This window comes from Abramis brama, assembly GCF_963993115.1.
Source record: "Abramis brama genome assembly, chromosome: 7".
In the NCBI taxonomy this organism is placed as follows: Eukaryota; Metazoa; Chordata; class Actinopteri; order Cypriniformes; family Leuciscidae; genus Abramis; species Abramis brama.
Window position 1 is genome coordinate 41963800 of NC_139969.1, and position 24203 is coordinate 41988002.

The 24203-nt window shown below is 37.2% G+C and overlaps 1 protein-coding gene across 3 annotated transcripts in view; it reads left to right on the top strand.

Annotated features, from left to right (window-relative positions):
• LOC311087312 (NACHT, LRR and PYD domains-containing protein 12-like) overlaps window positions 1-24203 on the top strand; it is a 160724-nt gene that overhangs the window by 103718 nt on the left and 32803 nt on the right. The window contains exons 1-8 of one of the 3 annotated variants that reach the window (XM_084120632.1): window positions 2477-2600; window positions 3932-4060; window positions 13014-13118; window positions 15072-15176; window positions 15439-15523; window positions 15797-15995; window positions 16086-17916; window positions 22253-22423. The exons of 1 other annotated variant lie outside the window; for it this stretch is intronic. In XM_084120632.1, the coding sequence (XP_083976758.1) occupies window positions 4002-4060; window positions 13014-13118; window positions 15072-15176; window positions 15439-15523; window positions 15797-15995; window positions 16086-17916; window positions 22253-22423 (2555 nt within the window). In that variant the 5' untranslated portion in view covers window positions 2477-2600; window positions 3932-4001. Of the gene's footprint in view, window positions 1-2476; window positions 3023-3931; window positions 4061-13013; window positions 13119-15071; window positions 15177-15438; window positions 15524-15796; window positions 15996-16085; window positions 17917-22252; window positions 22424-24203 lie in introns of those variants that run through there. One more of the 3 variants, XM_084120633.1, reaches the window with a different exon arrangement.

A 24203-nucleotide genomic window follows, 5' to 3' on the forward strand; every position in this document is an offset into this window, starting at 1 on the left:
TTAGGAACTTCATATTGTTTATTAAGCGAGATTTAAATGTGAAGTTACAGAAGGCTGTTCTTCTGCTACTCCGAGAACAGGCCTTCTGTAACTTAACATTTAAATAACGCTTACTATACAATATGAAGTTACTAATAATTACAAATGATTCCAGACGAAGAATCTGCCAGAAATTACAATCTCTCTACAAGCCATTACATTCTGCCACCGACGCTGTAGGATGATCTGGAGACCTGGTGGTGAATCGAGAATCAGTCAAATGCTTATCTATACATTGATAACATTCAAACTCCACATTATAAGTAATTCTATAGTTACTTAGATTTTTGGGTGAGTGCATTCCCCTGCCAGAAGCAAAGCGTTTCATAGGCCCATACACATTGAAAGCCTGTGTCTCCTAAACATTTTCATGAGGTTGAGATTACAGAAGAGAGTCCACATAAAGTTGGGTCCATATTTATTTGGACATTTGTCATGGTTTCTATAATTATGATTCTGTACTCTTGTACATAATTTGAAATTAAATGAGAACAAAAATGATATATACAAACCCAGTGGCGGCTCCTGCAAAATCTCTCAGGGGGGGGCAAATGTTTGGATGATTTATAAGTATGGTCCACCCTTGCAATGGATAAATTAACAGCTTAAGCATGTAAAGGCAACTTCACTACTTTAATATTAATGAAAAATAAAGTGACTCTTACAAAAAAATAAATCTTTATTTACAATAAATAAATCTCCTTGTTTGTTTCTATATGAGTGTTAACAATTCAGCAGCAAGTCAAAATTAATTCAAACAAAGCCCAGCCAAGATGCGAATTTCCAAAAACGTTTACTCCAATTTCAATTTAATAAGAAACAACTGAAATCACATAACTCACCATTTACGCTACTTGCTCTGGCCAGAGCAAATCGCTCTGAATCTGAAGGGCTACATTTTACATTTGCTCGAGCACCTGCCCCTTTGCCCCTTGGTGCCCAAAGTGCCCTTTTGTCAAGGCAAAATTTCCTCTCCTTTTTTTGTAATTAAAGGCCCTTTTGTGGATGCCATGCCCAACCTAACTATTAGTAAAATTAATAAATAATAATTTAGCCGTAAATGAAATGATCCACATGATGACCTTTCACCTGACGAACTCATCCGGAACGATTCCTCACGCTGCACGCACATTCTTTAATTTCGCGCGGCTACGCGCACTACCAGAAGATATCTTAAAATCTGTGGCTGCTGGTAAGTGGCGTTTCATTTTCAGCTAAGTGATTTTGATGTTTGTTTACTTATTATTATTATTTTACAAGGACGACATGAAGAGAGCATGCAGAGATGTTGTTTATATTGCAGTGTGTAGGCTGTAGAACTGTTTTCCTGAATGCCATCAAGATTAAAACCGAGACTGATTTCATAACAGGTCAATAAACAAATAGTTAAAATGAAGCCACTTACATTTTAGACGCAATGACTGTTTTTGTTCTGTTTCAGCAGCGAAAATGGTTCCAAACAAAGATCACCCCAGAACCATCGCGCATCTCACAGCAACACTTGTTGCATTACTGAATGATTCAGCATTTTGAACGAATCGGTTGAGTCAAATATTCAATTACCCATTCACAAACTGCCTCATTCTGAATAAATCAGCCGATTGAACGAATCGTTTGAATGAATGACTCAATGACTCGCTCATTAAGACGGTCGCCTGCCGCCTCCTACTGGCGGTTTAGTTTCATAAAGTATCATCTTTTCAACATTCCTTATTTTTGTATATTCAAAAATATTTAAAATAATCTAATTTAATACAGTTATAATTTTTCAATGTAAATTATTTAATGTGATTGGTAACTATAATATAATAATTATAATATATTGATCAAATTTAAGGAATTAAAAATAAAATTAGGGGAAAAATGCCCTTTATAAAAGATACAAAAAATTAGAGATTTCAAAAAGTGATGTAATGAAACATTGACAATTTAAGTTTGAAGGGAGAAAAGCCTCTGTTTAGGCTATTAAGGAAATGTAATTTTGCCAAAAGAAGAACTTTTATTGTATATAAATGTTCATTTTAAATCATGCCCCCGGACCCCCCTAGAGGTACCAAGCTCCACCCACAAAAATGATGTGGGAAACACATTAGGCTATATGATGATCTACAAAAAAATACACATTTTATTATCTTATTATTAAAATACATTATTAGGATTTTACCACCTCCGCCTCATTTTAAGCCAGGAAAAACACAGCCCCATTTAAAGCCTTGTTCCATGATGTGCCCCCCTTTTATACTTTGAGCACCTGCCCCTCCAGAGGTCTCTGCACGGCCCTGCTCAATAGATTCATGAGAGGACGGCTAATGCGTTCAAATGTCAAAAATACAGTAATTTCATCAACTTACCAGCGAGCGTACTTCAGAAACACTGAAAATGAATGTGGTTCAGTGCTGGAGCTCTCAGTGTTTGGAACTATCGGCTGCTCCACGACGCGCGTTACTTCCGTGTCGTAACTCTCTGGCTCCGCCCAAAAGTGTCGCCCCGCGCCATCGTCCAGACTTAACTCTGGCTGGGGTACTTCAAAGTTGCCTTTATTGCGTCTGCGTTCAAGAGAAGTAAGTGTGTTTGTTTATATCTTATGCTTTTACGAGTCTAACATCTCGTTTATTGTCTTTGGTGTGAGAATTTGAGTTTTTAGCTGTTACTGGTCCATTCTATTGTAACTGCGTCATCTTCAGAAGTGCACGCGTCTGGAGCGAAAACGAAAGTAACAACACATCAACAGAAATACCAACCTCTGACACCTAAACCTGTTACTCGGTGGATTTGATCTGATCTATGATCCAGAAAACATTTCCACAGATGTCAATTTAGCACAATGCCTCCAAATCTAAAAACACTCGCGTCCATTTATGTGTTTAATCCACAATCCATCGAGACCAGGAAGAGATTCTGAGAACGACGCGCGCGGACTGACAACAAGCGTTACTGAGTTTAAAATACTGATAAACTCTCTTCTTAGTGGACAAGACTGCAAGTAAGTTTAATACATTCTCCATTAAAGTCATTTGTAATTATTAGGAACTTCATATTGTATATTAAGCGAGATTTAAATGTGAAGTTACAGAAGGCTGTTCTTCTGCTACTCCGAGAACAGGCCTTCTGTAACTTCACATTTAAATAACGCTTACTATACAATATGAAGTTACTAATAATTACAAATGATTCCAGACGAAGAATCTGCCAGAAATTACAGTCTTTTGAAGTTAAAACATGAAGTTTTAGTGAGAAAGGGTTATTGAACACGAATATGTTTCTGAAAGTTTTCTCCCATTTCCTCTTCAGTTTTAGGCTGTTGTTTTTGTGAAATCGAAAGTATTTTTGAAGCAGACATTTACAGTAGACAGACAGATGAAGCCTGACGTCAATGAACAACAATCTGCTGTTATTAAACTGAATATCTCAGTTCATATATAGCAATTATGATTAGTAGTTATACAGTATGTCTATTATAATTCTGGTTACTTTTACTCAATCAGTTATTTTAGGATCATTTAAAAGTAATGAAATCAACCATCATTGTGAACTTGAAGTAATGATTAAATGACAAACGATTCAACAATTAATAAAGATTGGGTAAATATGATTGTAAAATGATATTAAACTGTAATAGAGAATATAACAAATCAGCTTCAATTTTCCCACTCAAAGTTTTAAACACAATTTCTGTTCCCCAATGAATTAATATTTAGAGTCAGTTAAACTCATTAAACAATCAGAAATGATTAAGACCATTCGGTTATTTTACATGGCAATATATTTGTCTGTAACTCACTTTATTTTATAGATTGTTTTTGCTGTTGCTGTTGTTGATGATAACTCAGCATTCTTCATTATTGTCTTAAATAAGATGTTCTTCATCTGTGTAAAATGGTGTCATTTCCAGGTGATGCTGAAGGATTGAGTGTTTCCAGAAACCAGTGCTGATCAGTTTTCAGTGTCAGTTTAGCTGCAGTATGTCAGAGGAAAGAGGAAAGGACTCTCTCTCTCAGATGAGTCTCTCAGAGAAACACAGGTAAGACTGCGTCTGTTTTCATCAGTTTAAACTCCACTGGACTTTGTGTTTCCCTGTCAATAACACAACTTTAAGCATTGTTTTATATTTGCACAACTTCAGTTTTTAACTTCTTAAATTTACTCTGACATTGTCTATAAAGCCCTGTTTGCTCTATAGAAAATATCACAGTTAATAATTTGTTAATAACCTTCTAGATCAGGGGTCGGCAATAGGCAATATTTTCTGGCCCGCCGGATTATTTTGGAAGTCCGTTTTTTTTTGTTTTTTTTTATCAGCTTATTTTTATTTTACAATAACAGTTTATAAATAGGCCCCGTGTATCATTCGTTCAATCGTTTTTTTTTTGTTTTTTTTTTTTTATTAAAACCCCAAATTAAAATGATTTCATTGATGCCTAAAGGTGTTAAATTAAAAATCAAAATGAAAATTTGTCTAATGAATCCGTGTATCATTCGTTCAGTCGTTTTTTATTTAATATTGAAAGTATAAAAATTAGAAAACAGTTCATTTTTCGATTTTTCATTTTTTCCAAAAAAACGAAAAACAAGAATTCAGCTTGATTTTTCGTTTTTCGTTCTGAGGTAGAAAAAATAATAAACAGCTTGAATATTCGATTTCTACACATGGGCGGGAATGAAACGCCCCTTTCCTCTGATTTGTCAGCCGAAGATTTTCCTCAGTTCTGCACTGCAGAATAAGAGTCCTCCATTGTGCAGATTCTTAACGCGTTTATTGCAACTAGGCTACATTTAATCTTCTTTTCATCAAACAACCAGACTAACGAATGGTTCGACACAACCCGTACTGGGGAATAGACTAGACAGGGCTTTCTTCTGTGTAGATATCAATTCACATACGCTTTGCATCAGCTGGGTATGCAGGGTAAATGACGGCTGTGACGGCTACCATGGTCGCCTCACCCAGTAATTATTTTATTTTTTTAATAATAAATGAAGATATAAATCAATATAATTAGTTGTAAATTAAATATTTTTAACACTAATACACAAAGAAAAGAATAATGCATTGACTATATAATAGGCCTATTTTAACGTAAACGCATGAACTGTCATTCAGACTGACTATCTAACAACCGGAGAACAGAGAACAACAGAGATATTAAAATACATACTCTTCTGAAATGTATTAATTTATATCTCAAAGATGTGCGCTTGCGCGCAGCGCACGGTCATGTTGAGAGGGAAACAAACGCATTTTATTATTAGCCTATTCAGAAATAGTGTAAAAGACCGTAAATAAAATACAACATTAACATTATAAACGCTATTAATAACATGTCTATGCGTATTTTACTTCCCCTTACTGTAGCCTGTCAAATCCTTAAATGAATGGTATTCAGAAAACAACAAGAATGAAAAATAAGTAGCCCGTATAATAAAAATATAGCCTAACCTAATAACTTATAATAATAGCCTATTATGTCCTTTATTGAAACTGAAACTGTACGGACATTGGTTTCGCGCATCTCTCATTCGGTCCAAGGTTTCCATATTTGCAATGTAACATTTGGATGCTAACTAGTAATGTAAAGAAGGCTTCGTACTTCAGTCGAGTCCCAATATACAAGTATATGCTAAATCATCATCTTCACAGCAAGGGAAATGAGTTTGGAATAACAGCAAGTAGGACTGTGCAGCACAGCCTTTATATTGTACAAAAGACCAATTAAATTAAGCAGAATAATTTTTATATATTTGGTTAACTGTGTTTTATTTTAATAATGAATAGGCTGCGATGTCAAGTTAGCAATGCCAGAAGTGAACTGATAATAGCCTAGATCCGGGCTATTCAATTGGCGGCCCACTGGCCAAATGCGGCCCGCCAATCATCTCCATCCGGCCCGACGGCACCAACCTCCCTCCCCCTCTTTTCCTGGCGGTGCGGCTAATTTAGTTTGATACTCGCTCCGATTAACCTGAGAAACGTTTTACGTGCGAATATTTCAGCAGTTATGTGTCCCGAATTTATGTCGACTGAACCAGCGATACCAATCATTCGTGAATGAATCATTCTTTTAGTTCGATCCTTTCTAAACGCGCTTGCATAACTGTGCGTTCACACCGCCGCCAGCGAGACGAGAGCGTCAAAGTGGCCGGTCAGTAACGGTCTAAAACTATTCGGATTCATTCGGACCGCTCCGTCACTGAATCATCTGAAGCGGTTTCTCGGTCAGTACAGTAACAACAAATAGTTGCGTTTACTCCGGTCCCGGGCACTATTATTAAACAGCGTTGCGACAACCAGTGGGAAGCGTTTTTCAGTTCGACAGAAACCTCTCTGTTACAAACCACAAATCACTCGACGATTTAACTAGTATTAAATCAGATGAAACAGCCTCAACATTCCCAACAAGACTGATGAGGAAAGCAGGAGAAGAAACATTGTGGCATGAACGAAATTAGAACACTTTAAATCCGCTAATCACCCTTACAAACATTTAACATGAATGTGCTGTAGTAATTTACCATGGTTGGGCAGAAATGTGTAATATTTATATTGAATTACTGTGTAGTAATAAATAAATATAGTAAATATATATATTTACTATAATATTATACAGTATAATAGTAAATATAGTGATTTATATTGCATTAGATTTATTAGGTGGGTAGAGGAATATATAATTAATGTTTGTTATGAAATTATGTCAGTTTCTTTGTAAAGGTGCGTATAGTTTTTAACCTGTGTTTAGGCATTTTTTTATACAGTGGGAGTGAGTAGCCTGTGGTTATCAAGTCTCACTGTCAGAATATTTTCATTTAAGCGTAACAATTATAAATAAAATTATTATTATTTCTCACCAACAGCTACGAGTTTGTATAATTAATGTATTTGTTCCAAGGAAAATAGTTGTACACAGCTGTAAATTATCAAGTTTTTATTTATTATGGTTTTATATATCTGCATACTGTTGGGTACCACATTTTCAAGTAAATACCATACTTTTTTAGGTTTACTTTAACTTATTTATTGAAACTGTTATGTTTCAATAAATAAGCTAAACCCCCAAACCAACCCACCGGCCCACCTCAACTTTTCGATTTGATAATCCGGCCCTCGAATGAAGCTAATTGAATAGCCCTGGCCTAGATGTTGTGTGAGCGAGCAATGCGCCAGCGCCATCACTTGGATTTGTTGCTCAGCAGGGGAAATAACTTAATATTCTGTCTTTGGCTCTCAACGAAGGCGGTCGCATTTTCTTCCCTTCCTCTCCCTTATCTCCCCTGCTTTGCTCCTCTCGTCTCGTCTAGTCTACTGTCTTGTACTTTGAGAGACTCTCTCCGCACTGCTCTCCAAACTAAGAAATTATGGATTTGATCAACTGGTCTCTCAACGCAATTGACACCATCTTCTCGACGAGAAGCTTGGGTTCGGGGGAACCTGACTGCCCTGCCGGAACGTTCGCAGCTGGCTACACGATGGACGCGTGGGAGAGGTGGCGGGTCGTGTGTCTGGCGGCTCTTTCCGTGGAGGACATTGAAGATATCTACCTTTTCGGAACCATGATAACAGGTTTTCTGCTGTTTGGATTAGGCATTGCCCTGGTTTATCGAGGAATTAAGAAGACGGTGACAGCTGTCCAAAACCCCACAAGGCTGCCCGTCATGATTGAAGCAGTGGGCAGAGCTGTCAGCACTCAGACTGTGACTTTGGTGACTATGAACCAAAATATTGATAACATCTTGGAGAAGCTTACAGCTTTGCAAAGGCAAATGGATCGTTTCGGAGACCCAAATGGACCAGGAGCTGTTTAAATTGGAATGCGGCTACTCGTCCCAAGACCAAACAACCCCAATCTTATCTGCTTTCGGCCCCCCTCTACCAGCACTGGCCTTGGCCGAGGCTGCTGCTGCAACAACAACTCCCTCTGGAGAGAGCACTGCAGCGAGACGCTCTTGCCTTCCTTCCCCCACTCCCCACTGACACCTGCTGATTGTTGACTCTGTCTGGGACCTGATCAAGGTTGACTCCATGGCAACTGCTGTGTATCGCTATGACATCCTGCGGACTGAGGCACCTAGATTAGGATGTCAGGCGTAGCGACTCTCGAGGCCTACACATACACGGACTCTTACATATACACAGATATGCAATCACCCTCCCCCACCCCCCATCCCTCGCCTTCGACGCTTTGTACCCCCAGTCTGACAGGCGGGTCTGACCAGCGCCGAAAATGGCTGCAGGACCGGATGGCTGCTTGCCTGTGCTGGGTTACCTCCACCCCCCACTCCCCTCCCCTGTTGCAAGTCTTGTGTGTTCATGTTGTGTACTGATTATGTGCTAATGTTGCTGAGGTGTTTTTTTACTGTTCCCAAACTGTACTCCTTACAGGAGCATAGTCTGGGGGTTGCCTTTTTTTCCTCCTCACCTCTCCTCATGTTATGCTGTATTTTTTTCCTCAATGCTCTGTCTTCCTGTCCTGTCTTCCCCCTTGTCATATTGTATGTATGTTTGTATGGACAGGTTGATGGCGGAATTTCGCTGGTACCTGTGACTAGTGACCAATAAAGCTACTACTACTACTACTACTACTACTAATACTGTCATTCGAAGCAGTAAAATTTATATTTTTATTTGTGTACATTCAAAATGACTACAAATGACCTTTAAAAAATAAAGAAAACAACATGATGCGCTGCGTCTCAGACTCCTTGAACATCTTTCTGGCGCACACCAAAAATGAACCAAAATAGAGTGAATAGCCTTCTGACGCGCCTACTTTTGAAAGTCAACATTTAGATTATTTTAAGTAAAATGCATTATATAGTCACTTAGGAATAAAACACAGCGTGGTTCATGATAAAATTTTTTTAAAAAACGTGACTTTACAGTTCGGAAAATAGCAAACCCCTGGCACTTGAGAACTCTGGTCTACAAAGAAGAAAAAGCCCTGTCTAGTCTATTCCCCAGTACGGATTGTGTCGAGCCATTCGTTAGTCTGGTTGATGGAAAAAAATATGAAAAAGTTGCAATAAACGCGTTAAGAATCCGCACAACGGAGGACTCTTATTCTGCAGTGCAGATCTGAGGAAGAACTGATGACGGGACAGTTTGATCTTCGGCTGACAAATCAGAGGAAAGGGGCGTTTCATTCCCGCCCATGTGTAGAAATCGAATATCAAGCTGTTTATTAATTTTGCTACCTCAGAACGAAAAACGAAAACTAAAGCTGAATTCTTGTTTTTCGTTTTTTGGGAAAAAATGAAAAATCGAAAAATGAACTGTTTTCTCATTTTTCTACTTTCAATATTAAATAAAAAAACGACTGAACGAATGATACACGGATTCTAATCCAGTAATTCATTTTTATTTATTTTTTGATCTGAGCACACAATCAGAAAATCAGAAAACCCGTCGTTATTCGTTTTTTTCATTTTAGTTCGGTCCGTGTATCATTCGTTCAATCGTTTTTTTGTTTTGTTTTTCAGATTAAAATAAAAAATAAAAAAATTAAAAGCGACTTGTTTTTCCATTATTTATTTCCTGAACTAAAATGAAAAAACGAATAACGGGTTTTCTGATTTTCTGATTTATCTGTTTCAAAAACAAGTCGTTTTTAATTTTGACATTTTTGGTTTCAATTTGAAAAAACGATTGAACGAATGATACACGGACAACAAAAATAAAAAAATGAAAAACAACTTGTTTTTCCATTATTTATTTCCTGAACTAAAATAATAATAATGACGGGTTTTCTGATTTTCTTTATTAAAATGGCTGTAATCTGTTACCACAATAGTACTTGGTCTGTTTAAAATGATTTCATTGGTAGGCTATATGTCTGCTAAGGTGTTAAATTAAAATTCAAAATTCAAATTTGTCAAAACCCGTTATTCATTTTTTCTATTTTTGATCTGAGCACACAATCAGAAAATCGGAAAACAAGTCGTTATTCGTTTTTTCGTTTTAGTTCAGGAAATAAATAATGGAAAAACAAGTCGTTTTTATTTTTTTTATTTTTGGTATTAATTTGAAAAAAACGATTGAACGAATGATACACGGACCCATCATATTCCACGATTATAGGCCCACTGCGGGCGCAAACAGACAAAGAAACACCAGAACAACCATTTGTGTAGCAATTTTTAATGTCGTCTTCCAAATCAGAAATAAAGACAATGTTGCTTGACAAAAGATTGGATAGCCTATACTAGGCTAATTCAAAAGAAGGGTAATTATTGGACGAATAAGACAGGCAAGTGTGGCAACAGCAGCTTAACAGTAGCACATATTGTGGCCACGACGTGACACACATGAACAGAAACAAAACTATTCAGACAAAAGCGGCCTAAAAAAAACGGAACATGGATTATGGACACACAAGGAGAGGTCTATCCACCTGAAACGACATGAAGAATAATATTTCAGAACAATTTTAGTGACATTCAAAATGCAATCTGACAATTAAATATAATTGGCTATTGATAGGGTTAGGCTACTCACTTAATGTGAAAAGTGGCATCTTTCATTCGTCACAATGCTTCGGATGTCTGGTGTTACAGTTGTCACTGAAATCCGCAGGCAGTTCTCAAGGTTTTTGTGCGTCAGTCGATTCCTCTCATACGTCTTTATTGCATTCATTGATGAGAAGGCAGACTTGCATGTATAGGTGGAAGGGAACATTGTCAACACATAAAACGCAAGGTTCTTGATTGTGCTGTACTCCTCTGAGCATGCCATCCAAAAGGCACTCATGGACTCTGCAGATCTGAATGCATCTTTGATCAGAGAGGTTGTCTGCAAATCAATTAACTCCATCTCAAATTTAGCCTCATTCAAAGAAGGGGCGATTGTTTTGATCAGGGTGGAGAGTTCTTCGCTAGGTCGGGTTGTGAGAGGGTCACGCACAAAAGCAATTACTTCATTCGGGACGGAGAAGTCCTCCAACCTAGAAGAGAAGTTGGCTCGGAGTTGCTTGATGAAGTCTACCATCAGTCCCGTCACTCGTCTCGCCTGTGTTTTTAGAGTACTAAAATGTAGGAGCCTGCCAGTTGATATGTCGGACTCTAACAACCCCAGCTTGACGGTGAATTCTTGGAGCTTTTCAACCATGTCCACGATGGTTTTGTCTTTTCCCTGTAGCTGCATGTTAAGATTGTTTAAATGACCAAATATGTCAGCTAAAAATGCAACATTAGACATGAACTTCTCGTCCTCCAGAAAGACAAGGTGATCTGCTGCTGCCTTACTCTTGCTAGATATAAGGAATGCCTTCACCTCACCCAGTAGCGCACAGAAGCGGTCCAACGCTTTCCCCTTGCTCAGCCAGCGCACGTCATTGTGCAGCAGCAGGTCGTCGTGGGCGGCCTCCTCTGAATCTGCCACAAGCTGTCGGAAAAGCCGATGCTGGGTGCTTGATGTACCCCTGACAAAATTGATGACACGCATGACTTTATCCATAACTACCTTCAGCTCACCACTGAGCTTTGCACAAAGTACACTGGTGGATAAGACAATGCAGCCCATGCATTTGGGGGGCGATCTCCTTCAGCCTGCTCACCAAACCTCTGTGTTTACCCACCATTACAGGGGCCCCATCAGTCACGAGTAGGTTGACTTTCTTAAATGACAATGAATGCCATTCAACACTTTTGACAGTTCAGTGAATATAATATCTCCAGTGGTGTTCCCCTCCAAAGGAATAAGAGACAGCAAATCTTCCCTAAACTGGTTCCCATCAAAATACCTGACAAAGACACACATCTGGGCAACATCCGTGTTGTCAGTGCTCTCGTCTACCGCTAAGGAGAAGTAATTAGCCTTATTGAGATCACTGATAACGACTCCCTGCACAGCATCAGACAACGCCTCTATGCGGCGGGTAGCGGACCTTGCAGAAAGGGGCATGTTTGACAGAGGCAATGATTCCATCCATGGACTTTTCAACAGCCAACTCCTCCAACACTGCAACCATGACTTCTTTAAAAATCTCTGCATCGGTGAAAGGCCTGTTGTTTCGTGCGAGCAACCAAGACGCTTTTAGAGACGCACTTGTCGCTTTTTGTTGCGAGGTGAAACCTTGAAGCTGCCATGCTTTGTCTCATGGTGCCGTCTTATGTTATATTCTTTGCAAACAGCGACAACTTCTTTGCAAATCAGACACACCGGCTTTGCATTTTTGAAATCCGGTAAAATGAACGCAAAACTCTCTTTCCATTCCTCTCTAAAGACTCTATTTTCGTCGTCAACTTTCCTCTTAAGACCTTTGGACAAAGACATTTTATCCCAGCTACTTCTTAGCTAACTTCGCAAATTATTTGTAGGCCTACGTAACAACACATATTATTGTAACATCGTATCATGTGATGAGGTGGGTGACATGGAATTAAAGGCCCTGTGTTGAAAAGAAGCAGATCACTGCCAAAATATTGTAAGCTACAAATTTATTGGTAACACTTACAATAAGATTCATTAGTTAACTACATTAGTTAACATTAACTAGTAATGAACTGCACTTATACAGCATTTGTTCATCTTTGTTAATGTTAATTTCAACATTTACTAATACTTTATTAAAATCTTGTTAACATTAGTTAATGCACTGTGAACTAACATGAACAAACAATGAACAGCTTTATTTTTATCAACTAACATTAACAAAGATTAACAAAAACTTTAATTCAAGTATGCTAACAAAACTGTGTCGCACAGACATTTCTGCTCTCTATTTCTGTCAATAAACAAAAACTTGACATGTTCCCATAAATTAGAGTGAAGTATTTTTAACATATTAAATCTCTCTCATGTATATTAAATAAATCGTTAAAGTAATGTGAGCCAGCAAAATAAAATAGTAGCTAACTATAAAACAGTAAATTGTGTGAGTGTGTGTATTTGTGTGGAGGATTAGATAAAGACACAGATGTGTTTCACACACAGTTGATCCTCCTTTACTAAAGTGTTTTCTCTCTGTTCTTTGTGTCATCAGTGTAAGATCAGGCTCACATGTGTCCAGCTCTGAGTCTCTGAAGAGTGATCATTCTAAAGGTGGAGGACCATACTTCAGTGAGAAAACACCATCATCGAATAAAAGGTATATTGTGTGTTTACATTACATTATATTGTTGTATTTAGGGATGTCCCGATACCACTTTTTCACTTCCGATATTGATACCGATGCCGCAGCTTTGGCTATTTGCCGATACCGATATCAATCCGATATTTTTATTTTATTCTTGAACTAATACTAATAATAATAAAATATATGGAAGCACTTTGCTCAATTGGCCACATAAAAACATCTCTCTCAAATGGAGAACAAATACACTTCTCCAGTCTATAGTCCACAAGAGCAGCTGATAATGAAAGACTGCCACCCTTTATTCAGAAGACCTTGAGATATGTTTGGTAATTGTACCTGAATGAATTTAAAATTAATTTGCTATATTTTGTTTATTTTGTGTACTTTATTCTTAACACCTTTTACCTATTTATTTATTATTCTCAGGTAAAACCTGACCTAAACCATAAGCATTCAAAAGGTACTTACAATTTGGTCAGAAGACTCCTCTGTGGTATGTTCTCATTAAAAGTCTTCCAGCATCATAAAATCTAAGTCTCGGTAGGCAGATTTTGTAATCAATTTAATTTCTTTAATTGGTTACTTTTCTTTTTATAATAAACAACAATATAAAGGCAAATAAAACTTCCATCGTTTAAGTATAAAATACAATAGTCATGTTTTGAATCAAAGGTGTAGTAAGCTCTGGGCTTCTTCTCTTCTGCTTGGGGTTTCTTGTCCTCAGCTCTGGGCTTCTAGGCGTCGGGGGCACTGGCGTATCAGTATCCCCAGAGGCAGTCAGTTCTTCAGTCTTTTATACTTCTGTTGTTTACAACAGGCATTAGGATGATACTCCTCCAAAGTTTCCCAGATCCTTCTCCAGGCAGGTGCAAGCGGTCCACCTCTTCATGTCCTTGAACTACAGTAAACTCAACTAAGATGGCTGAGTTCATTTACAGTTCTAGGAGTCCTCTTGCGCACACACATAATCGCACTTTTCTGCTCCTCTCAACATGGGTTGGCACAGTCACATATACATACATAACCAATTACTGTACATCTAAGCCAAAACAAAATAAGCCATCTTTTACAAACAAAATAAATAACAACATTGAATGCAATCCATTATATCCAATACATTGGCTAAAAATGTGTAACAAAAAGGCATCTATAATAAACAAGGAGGCAGGTAATTGCATTTTCTTGATATTATACAACAATTTCAGATCAATATATTTGTTTCCTTAAATTTTTAATTAACTTTAACTTTATTCTCATCTGAATTATAAATAATTTATTTCTGTATAAAATAATATTACAATTAAAAACACATTCAATTTTCTTTTTTAATCAATGTAGAATGTGTCACTTCAAAATAAACAGATTAGTGCTCTGTTTTAGGACAAGAAATGAAAACCAATGCAATATGATGAATGTCCAAAAGATGAGATAATTTTTGCTTTTAAACTGTGTGTGTGTGTGTGTGTGTGTGTGTGTGTGTGTGTGATTTTGGTAACAGTTGTAGGTTACAGTTTGACCGTACCGTTCCACCATTAATAGGTATCGGATCATATTTTTTTCTCCCCTCCGATCTCCGATCTAGCGTTCTGGGCCAGTATCGGCACGATAGCATGACGTGGATTGGATCGGGACATCCCTAGTTGTATTATTTGTCTACTGTGGTTTATGTGAATGAACTTAACTGAATTAAGCCACAATAAAACTCAATTCCTGGGAACCTTATGAAACTCATTCCAGTAACACAATTACACAGGCAGCCACAAAGAGATTCATTATGGAATTCATTATGGAAAATAGATCATGAACTAAACATGTATATATGTTTATCCATCCGACTGTAGTCATAAATGAACAAATGCACAGCTATACTGCATTTAATTACTATTTGCAACACTAAACCTTTTCAAATGAGACTAAAGTATCTCCTGTTGTAAAGTGTGTTCTCTCTGTTCTGTGTGTCATCAGTGTAAGATCAGGCTCACATGTGTCCAGCTCTGTGTCTCTGAAGAGTGATCATTCTAAAGGTGGAGGACCATACTTCAGTGAGAAAACACCATCATCGAATAAAAGGTATTTCATGAGTTTCTAATTTTTTGTCACACGTTGACTGTGTTTAAAAGGTGTATCAGTGAATATCAATCATGAAACATTTTTAGATCCAATATTTATCATTATTTGTCATTGAATAATTTATCATGATATTTATTATTGAATACTCTAATAAATATTTGATCTGATAAATATTTATCAGAGTATTCGCAGCTAATGCTTTTTCTCTTTCTGTGAAATTTTGCCTGGAAAATCAGTATTTATTTTATTTATTTGATTACAGGCTTCAATATGAGACATTAGACTCAGACGTTCAGACTCACAGGAACCACGAGAATTTCAAAGACAATCTTCTAGGAATCTTCCAGGTAGGAAAACACATTTTTTATAAATGTTTAATATTTACAACAACAAATATGTTATTGAACAAAGACATTTTATTTAATTTCTCCAGATCACTATTTTTCCTTTGAAGCACTTATATATTTTATTTTTCTATTTGTAAAAAATAACAGCTGGTTAACATGTTAGTCTTTTAACTGGATTTACTATATTATAGTTGTATATAGATTTTATACCAAATGTAGAATGTAATGTAAATTTGATTTAAATTGTGTCTTTTTTCTTACTTTTGTTTGTAGGATCTTGAGAGCAAAATAATCAGATTTCTGAAGAATGAACTGGAGAAGTTTAAGAAAATATTACAAAAAGAGAAGAACACACAACACTTAGTGAAGGACTTTATTGAGAACAGATCCAGTATCAAAGAATCAGCTCTTGATCTCACACTACATTACCTGAGAGAGATGAAGCAAGATGAAGCTGCTGATGCTCTAGAAGGTAAGAGACTCATGATCATCTGTCTGATTGTCTCTTATAAATGCAGGAGAGAAAATGAAGACTAAAACTATTTTCTGTTCCTGTGTTTAGATGAGCTGTTCTTCATTCCTCAGCTGAAATGTGGCCTAAAGAAGAAGTATCAATGTGTGTTTGAAGGAATTGCGAAGCAAGGTGACTCCACACTTCTGAATAACATCTACACAGATCTCTATATCACTCAGGGCAGCAGTGAACAGGTCAATACTGAACATGAGGTGAGACAGATTGAAGTTGCTTCCAGGCGTCATGAAGCACAAGAGATTCAGGTTGAATGCACAAATTTGTTTGAAGCTCCTGAACAAGACGAGGAGATCCGAACTGTACTGACAAAAGGAGTCGCTGGCATCGGGAAATCAGTCTCTGTGCAAAAGTTTGTTCTGGACTGGGCCGAAGAAAAAGAATATCAAGATATCAGCTTCATATTTCCTCTTCCATTCAGAGAGATGAACTTAATGGAGAAAGAAAAACTAAGTTTGATGGACCTTATAACTAAATTTTTCACAGAGACAAAAGGACTGAACCTTACAAGAAGGAATCGATTCAAAGTGCTGTTCATCCTTGATGGACTGGATGAATGTCGCCTTCCTCTGAAGTTTGATTGTAATAAGACGTGGCGTGATGTATCATCACCAGCCTCTCTGGATGTTCTCCTAACGAACCTCATGAAGGGAAATCTGCTTCCTTCTGCTCTCATCTGGATCACCACCAGACCAGCAGCTGCCAGTAAGATTCCTCCTGACTGTATCGACCGGCTGACAGAGATACGAGGATTCAGTGACGCACAAAAGCAAGAGTACTTCAGAAAAAGATTCACTGATCAGAATCAGGCCAACACAATCATAGATCACATTAAACAATCAAAGAGTCTCTTTATCATGTGCCACATCCCAGTCTTCTGCTGGATTTCAGCCACGGTTCTCCAGAACATTCTGGAGGAGAAAAGATATAATGATGTGAAAAACACTCAGGCTGATGAGATCTCTAAAACACTGCAGGAATCAAACACTGAAGACACTCCCAAGACTCTGACACAAATGTACACACACTTTCTCTGCTTCCAGATCCAGCAGAGCCGCCGAAAGTATGATGGAGAATACACACCAGATGTTTCCTGGGATAAAGACGCCATCCTTTCACTGGGGAAACTGGCATTTCATCAGCTGGAAAGAAACAACCTGATCTTCTATGACACAGACCTGGAAGCCTGTGGTATTGACGTCTATAAGGCATCAGTGTACTCAGGCATGTGTACCCAGATCTTTAAGGAGGAAACAGGGATCGTTCTTGGTACCATGTACTGCTTTGTTCACCTGAGCATTCAAGAGTTTATTGCAGCCCTTTATGCACATCTGTTTCTAGACATCAACAAGACAAGTGTGTTTGATCATGAGTCTACAGAACAGGAAAACAGAAATGAAACCATGATTGATTTTCTCAAGACTGCAGTGGACAAGGCGCTCGAGAGTGACAATGGACACCTGGACCTTTTCCTTCGCTTCCTCCTCGGTCTGTCACTCCAGTCCAATCGACGACTCTTACGAGGTCTGTTGACACAGCAAGACGGCAATGACCAGAGCAACAAGGAAATAGTTCAGTACATCAAGCAGAAATTAGAAGATGATCTTCCAGCAGAGAGATCCATCAATCTGTTCTACTGTCTGAATGAACTGAACGACCAAACTCTGGTGAAAGAGATTCAGACCCACCTTAGCAAAGGAAGTCTCTCATCTGGTGACCTTTCACCTGCCCAGTGGTCTGCTTTAGCCTTTGTGTTGTTGACATCTGAGAAAGAGCTGGAGGAGTTTGAGCTTCAGAAAGTCAAGAAATCAGACGAGTGTCTCGTTAGATTATTGGCAGTCATCAAAACCTCCAGAAGAGCTCTGTAAGTCTTTTAATATATTTTTCATGGTTTGCTCTCATCTGAAAAATGTCTTTATCTACATTACTCTATAGTGATTCCTCATCATGAACATGAACTTATCCCTGAAAAGCCTGACATATGAAATAACAGTCTGAAAATTAATTAGTCAATTAGAATAGAATAGTCAATTAGAATAGAATTATATATTAGCTCATACTCATACTTGAGGAAGAGGAAGAAAAAAAAAAACATATTATATTCATATACCAAAACTGGGGGGAAAGAATGTAATTTGGTACAGATGTTATTTATATTGCCAAAAAGTAAGATGAAATTCTGAAAGGTTGAGATTTTTATAAAACAGGCTTCTTAAATAAAGTACATATATATGAGGGCGTAGATTCTCTGCCCGAGCCCGAGCTTGACCGATATTTCCCACCAATATCCTTGGGTCGGGCCCTTGATCAGTTATTTGTGTTACAAAATGCAACACGTCGCGTGTCATGTGCAGCATCTCCTCCACTCGCACACAGTGTTGAGTAAGTTACTTTAAAAAAGTAATTAGTTATAGTTACTAGTTACTTCTCACAAAAAGTAACTGCGTTAGTAACTGAATTACATCATTACAAAATTAACTAATTACCAGGGAAAGTAACTATTGCGTTACTTTAATAAAAAAAAAAAAAAGTTTAAATATAAGAAATTTCTTGGATACCCCCAATATGAAATGTTAAATGAATGAAATGGACACTAAATAGAACATCTTATTATTATAAAACATTGTACACTAATCTACACTATTTTAATGTTGCTGTGGGACAATGTGAGAGACACCTATTAACTTATTATTATATTAAAATAAAAATATTATCATTACTATAGTGGAACAACAAAACACAATAGATGGTTTAGAACTTTTAATATTTATTGCACAGACCACAACTGGCCAACAAATAAGTCTAAAAAATTATGATTCTCAAGAAATGTACCAAAAATAAATAAATAGTAATATAAAATATACATACACATACACTAGTGCATATAATTAAAATGATAAAACTCACACACCTTTACAACTGGTAGACATACTGTATAGCCTACTTGAAGTATTTTCTTCCTCACAATAGTAAGTTTAACAAAAAGTGCTCTCAATATAATACTGAACAATGTACCAGCATAAATAATAATAATAAAATATAATCTTTTGGGGGTTTATTTTTATAACCTACAGAGAACGTCATCATCAGAGGTTATTTCAGCCAAATTCTAGTGGTGTGTGCCGCACGTGTTCACAACCGGTCAAACAAAGATGTTTTCTTTGAACGTTCCCTGCAGGTTATTTTAGAGTTTTAAACTAATTAAAACATTGCATATGAGACCAATATGCTACAGAGATTATTCTAATGCTGAAACGTGTAATTTATTTATAAATAAAGTATTTATGCTCGGACACATTCGGTCTCTCTCGCGCACTGTCGAGCGCGGTCTCAGAGACACTCGGTCTCTCTCGCGCACTGTTGAGCTCACTGAAGCGGTTTTCATCCGAGTAGGCTCTCTCTCAGCCATAGGAGCTGCAACGTTTTTTCTCTGGTGTGTGTGTTTATGAGGCGCCGGACTGGAAAAAGCGAGGCGGCGAATGCCGCGAGCGCGCTCGACAGTGAGACGAGTATGTCCGAGAACGCACTCGAGGCGTTCGCCGCCTCGCTGGGCTCACTCCGGGGCCCAGGATAATAGGCTTTAAAAATAAAATATTCTATATTCTAAAACCTTGTTGAATTAAAGTAGAATAGTAGGCCTACTCCTCCTAGGCCATCCAAAGTTCATTCTTGTTCATTTTCTCTGAATATCACTGTTCACGTTTTTTTTTTACGTTTCTTCATTCGGATCCATTTGCGATCCATTCCATTCTGAATTAAACAACGCAGTTTACACGCTTCGTCCTTGTTAAATTATTCATTAAGACAATAATTAATAAATGCACGCAACATTATCCGTGAACTTGATAAATGTTGCAGATATGTTTTACAATGCACAAACAAATGCCTTTCAACTTATGTATGCAAAATTCTGAATTAAATGAATGTGCAGCAATTTGTACAAATAGAGAGTCTGTAGGCCTACTATACTGTTGTAGCCATTAAATAAGTGCATTTAGTTTCATATCTGTTAAAATATTATAATGTTATTTTTTTCATCTATGTTGATTATGAAATGTGAAGAGCACGAGTAAGATAGGATGTGCAATATATCGAGAGACATGGAGTGGGTAAGACATGATTTTGACCACTTTTTTTGTTTTGTAGAAAGCCTTTCTTCAAAGTGAATCCGAAACTCGGCGTATGCCTCACAGACATGAGAAATATATCTACAGAAAGCTTGAAATGTCTTTAAACGAAATAATCAAAAACCAAAAGAAATGGGCTACTCTCTGATTATGTAATCCATGATGTGCATTTCTCTCTATAGGCGCGTTCACTACGGATATGGTGATCGTCAACTTCATCTTTGCAGCCAACACTGACAGAAAACACTAGTTTATCAATAAAAATCAATGCACGCGTCACCAGATTTACAAATGCACATCTTGCTTGTTGCACGCACACATATTATGTTGAAATAACATTACTAATAATAATCAATCTTTAAAAATATTTGATTGAATGCTGAATGCTGAATTTAATAAAATTATACTATAATTGTGACAGTTAAAATAATTTAATATTAAATATTAAGTGGCCAATGTTTGTAATAGTATTTATATATAATATATCTAGCACCCCCTCAGTACCTGCATTAAAAAATTGTCTGGCGCCGCCCCTGGTTATAACGGCCCACGTATTAAAAAATGGTCGGGTTTAAATGGGGCTCATAATTACAGTTAATGTGTCGTGTCGGGTCGGGTCGGGTCGGGCCGGGCTGGGCTTAAACTTAAAGGGTAACTACTTTTTTTAGTTAATGATCTGTAAGACTGGGGCTTTATTAGTGCTGTTCATTGATTCGAGTAAATTTTTTGACATTTGGGTATAAAGTGTTTTAATTCTACAATATATGGTTTAAAAACGTCTGAGAGCTGCCCTCTTCAGATTGAACGGTGGCTACTGCAGTTGAATTTTCCTATTGGAAGTTGTGGTGCCCCGTGACGTAAGCAGGCACCAGCTCATCACACCCTTGGCATAGGCTCAGCCCCTGGTATAAAAACATCTTGTAAAACCACTGTAGCGGGTCAGGAGTTGGATTTGCGAGTATTGAAAATGATCAAAATAGCGTATATTAGCATCTAGTTAGCATAACATTTATATAGTGATTTAGATTATTTCGTGTAGAAAGGTAGTTAATTAGCATAGTTGTACGTGGGATTGCTTCTCCAACGCAATGGAGGTGGAAATAGGCTTCTCCAAACAGCTCATGGACTCCAGAGGCGTCTTGATGTGAGTGAGCATATATATTGAATAATTTAAACTTTTTTTCTGGAGCACGTTTCTAAACTTAAACAAAACTCATCGAATACTAGTCACACAGGCATAAGCAATACAATCTTTATAAACATCTCTGCTATTAAATCATCTAATTCAAAACGAAAACAAATATCTGTTTATGTAATCTGTATGAAAAGATAGAGATGTCAGTCGTTCTCATGGCAACTCATTATCTGCTAATGTGAATATGCCTACAGAGAGCGCGCACTATTGAAATGCGGGTCTCAGATGCACGCCCTCCCTCGGTCAGCCCCGCCCTCGGTTCGTCCCCTCTATCTCCGCTGGGCTCTGCCCACTTTTCCAGCATTTTTCAAATATTGCCAGTGGGTGGAGTCAGGCTCTAACCAGGGGTTGAGTTACCCTTAATCTTGAAATATTAAAAACAAATACAATTTCTTAGGTTCTTAGGTTTACGTAATCTTAGCTTTACTTAAATCATTAAATATTTTAGATCAAAAAGACATGAACATGTGAATGAAGGCATTTCTAGAATTATAGTGAAAGGCCTTTAACTTGCCATAAAAGTGTGAACTGTATCATCAAATAGTGTCAGTGCAGTCAAGTCAATAATATTGTTGAATATTAAGTGTCCCCAACTAAGGAAGCCAGAGGCAACAGTGGCAAACACCCAAACTCCATCAGGTGACAGAAATAGAGAAGAAATCCTATAGCTATAAATCTTAACACAAACAATCCTTTTTAAAACATGCTTCATTATATCTAGGAAATTTGTCAATTAATAAAAATACTAATGTACAGGAAATAGTAGTTTTGAAGATGAATGTTAGTTTAACTCAGACTCTTTGCTATGTATTTAATATTTGTATATAGAAAATGTATTGTATGTGTTCCATCTAATTCTGTGTTGTGAATTATTGTAGGTTAAATGATTGTAACTTAACAGACAAAAGCTGTTCAGCTCTGGCTGCAGTTCTTGGATCAGATACCAATCTGAAAGAGCTGAACATGAACAATAATAATCTGCAGGATTCAGGAGTGAAGCTGCTCTGCACTGGACTGCAGAATATAACGTGTAAATTGGAGATACTGAGGTAAGTTGAGCCACAGGAGTCACATGACTAAAGTAAGGTGCAATGACTGACAGGACGATCCCGGAGGCTAAAAGTTATGCATAAAATTTGCATTTTTTGTTTAATATAAGTAAGTTTGTCTTTGTTTTATTGTTGTTGTGTTTTTCATTCAAAATAATAAGGAGCCACAAACTAAGCATTTGTTTTAAAATCCAAATATTTTTTATTTATTTGTTACAACGTGGGTATAGCATATCATCCTTATTAATTTTGTTAAGAAAAGTCCAATATTTAATAATTAAGTGAATTTATCATTGTACTATTTTATTATTGATGTATTTTAGGGCTGAACGATTAATTGCATTTGCGATAATATCGCGATTTGAAAATGCGATTTTTTTTAACCGCAAAGCCGCGATTACTCTCTGGTCACGTGACACGCGAGAGTAAACCAGTCTGTAGGCTATTGCAGATGAAGCATCAACTTGGTACGCTACGCATATAGGCCTGGCATAGGCTACAGGAAATAACAGTTTATGTTTAATTTATGTGATATTGTGTTATAGATTCTCTCCAACGATTCTGTATTGATTAAGATAATTTCAGATTTATGCCTAAACTTAGTTTTAAACACAGATACGTGATGACGCTACGTGTGCTTTACAATCGTATTCTGCTTGCTTCTAATTCCTTTGTCACACATTTTATATACTTTATTTGATCCCACATTACGAAGTCAAATTTCATTAGGAATCAATTTTTTTAAATAATCCAACAGATTAAAACAGATCAGCACGTTGTTATAGATTAAACCTGTTCTAAGGATACAGGAAACATCGCCTCTTCCAAACAATCATGCTTCCTAAAGTTGCCGAGATTGAACAGTACTTTGCCAACTGTTTGGCCCTTGTTTTAGAAATCCCTCCAATGCAAAGTCCACGGATCGCCAACCTGTGTACATGACCTAGACTACCAAACACCAGCACAATAAGCTGGCATTTGTACCCAAAGTTCTCAATGATCGATACCAATGACTGATATTTTAGAATCTTAGAGCAGTAAGAATCCTCCATAAACAAGTCAAATGCACATGAAACTTCAAATAGTGTAACTTTTTTCCCATTCTGAGAGATTTTAACAATATCGGGTGTATTAGCAATTCCTAAAAAAGTGTTTGCAGGTGAGTTAAACCATTCAGACTGTACAGTAGTGTGTTTAAAGATCTTCTCATCACCCACACGGGACCTGAGCAGCAATGAGGTCCACAAGTCTGTCGTGTCTGGCAATATATAGTCCTTTAACCCCCAGAGGTCGACGGTATCGCCGGCGATACCAGCTCGCTTTTTTTTTATCAATGTAAAAGAAACTCATAAATACTCTGTTGACTTTGATTTTCCATAGGAGTTTCATACATCAATCGATTCTGTTAAATGTGTATTATTTTTGTGTATACTCACAATAAAAACAAAGTGTGGTGCTTTTTGCCAAATAAAGAAAAATAAACACGAAGCGAGTTCTGCCTTCTCTCTGTCCGTGTAGTCCATTCTGAAACACGTCCGAAAATTAATCATAACTCAGCGAATACTTCTCACACAGGCATGTGAGTTATGTCTTTATGAAGCTTGAAATCTCTTCTTTTAAATGAAGTAATTTATATAAAAAACAAATGTTTTCAACTCATGTAATCCGTTTGAAAGCAAGGAGAGGTACCGTTTTTCCTTCTGCCTCATTATCTCTATAATCAGCTGCGACCGCCCCGCCCCCGGCGCGATTCACATGTAAATAGTTTAGGTGATCTAGT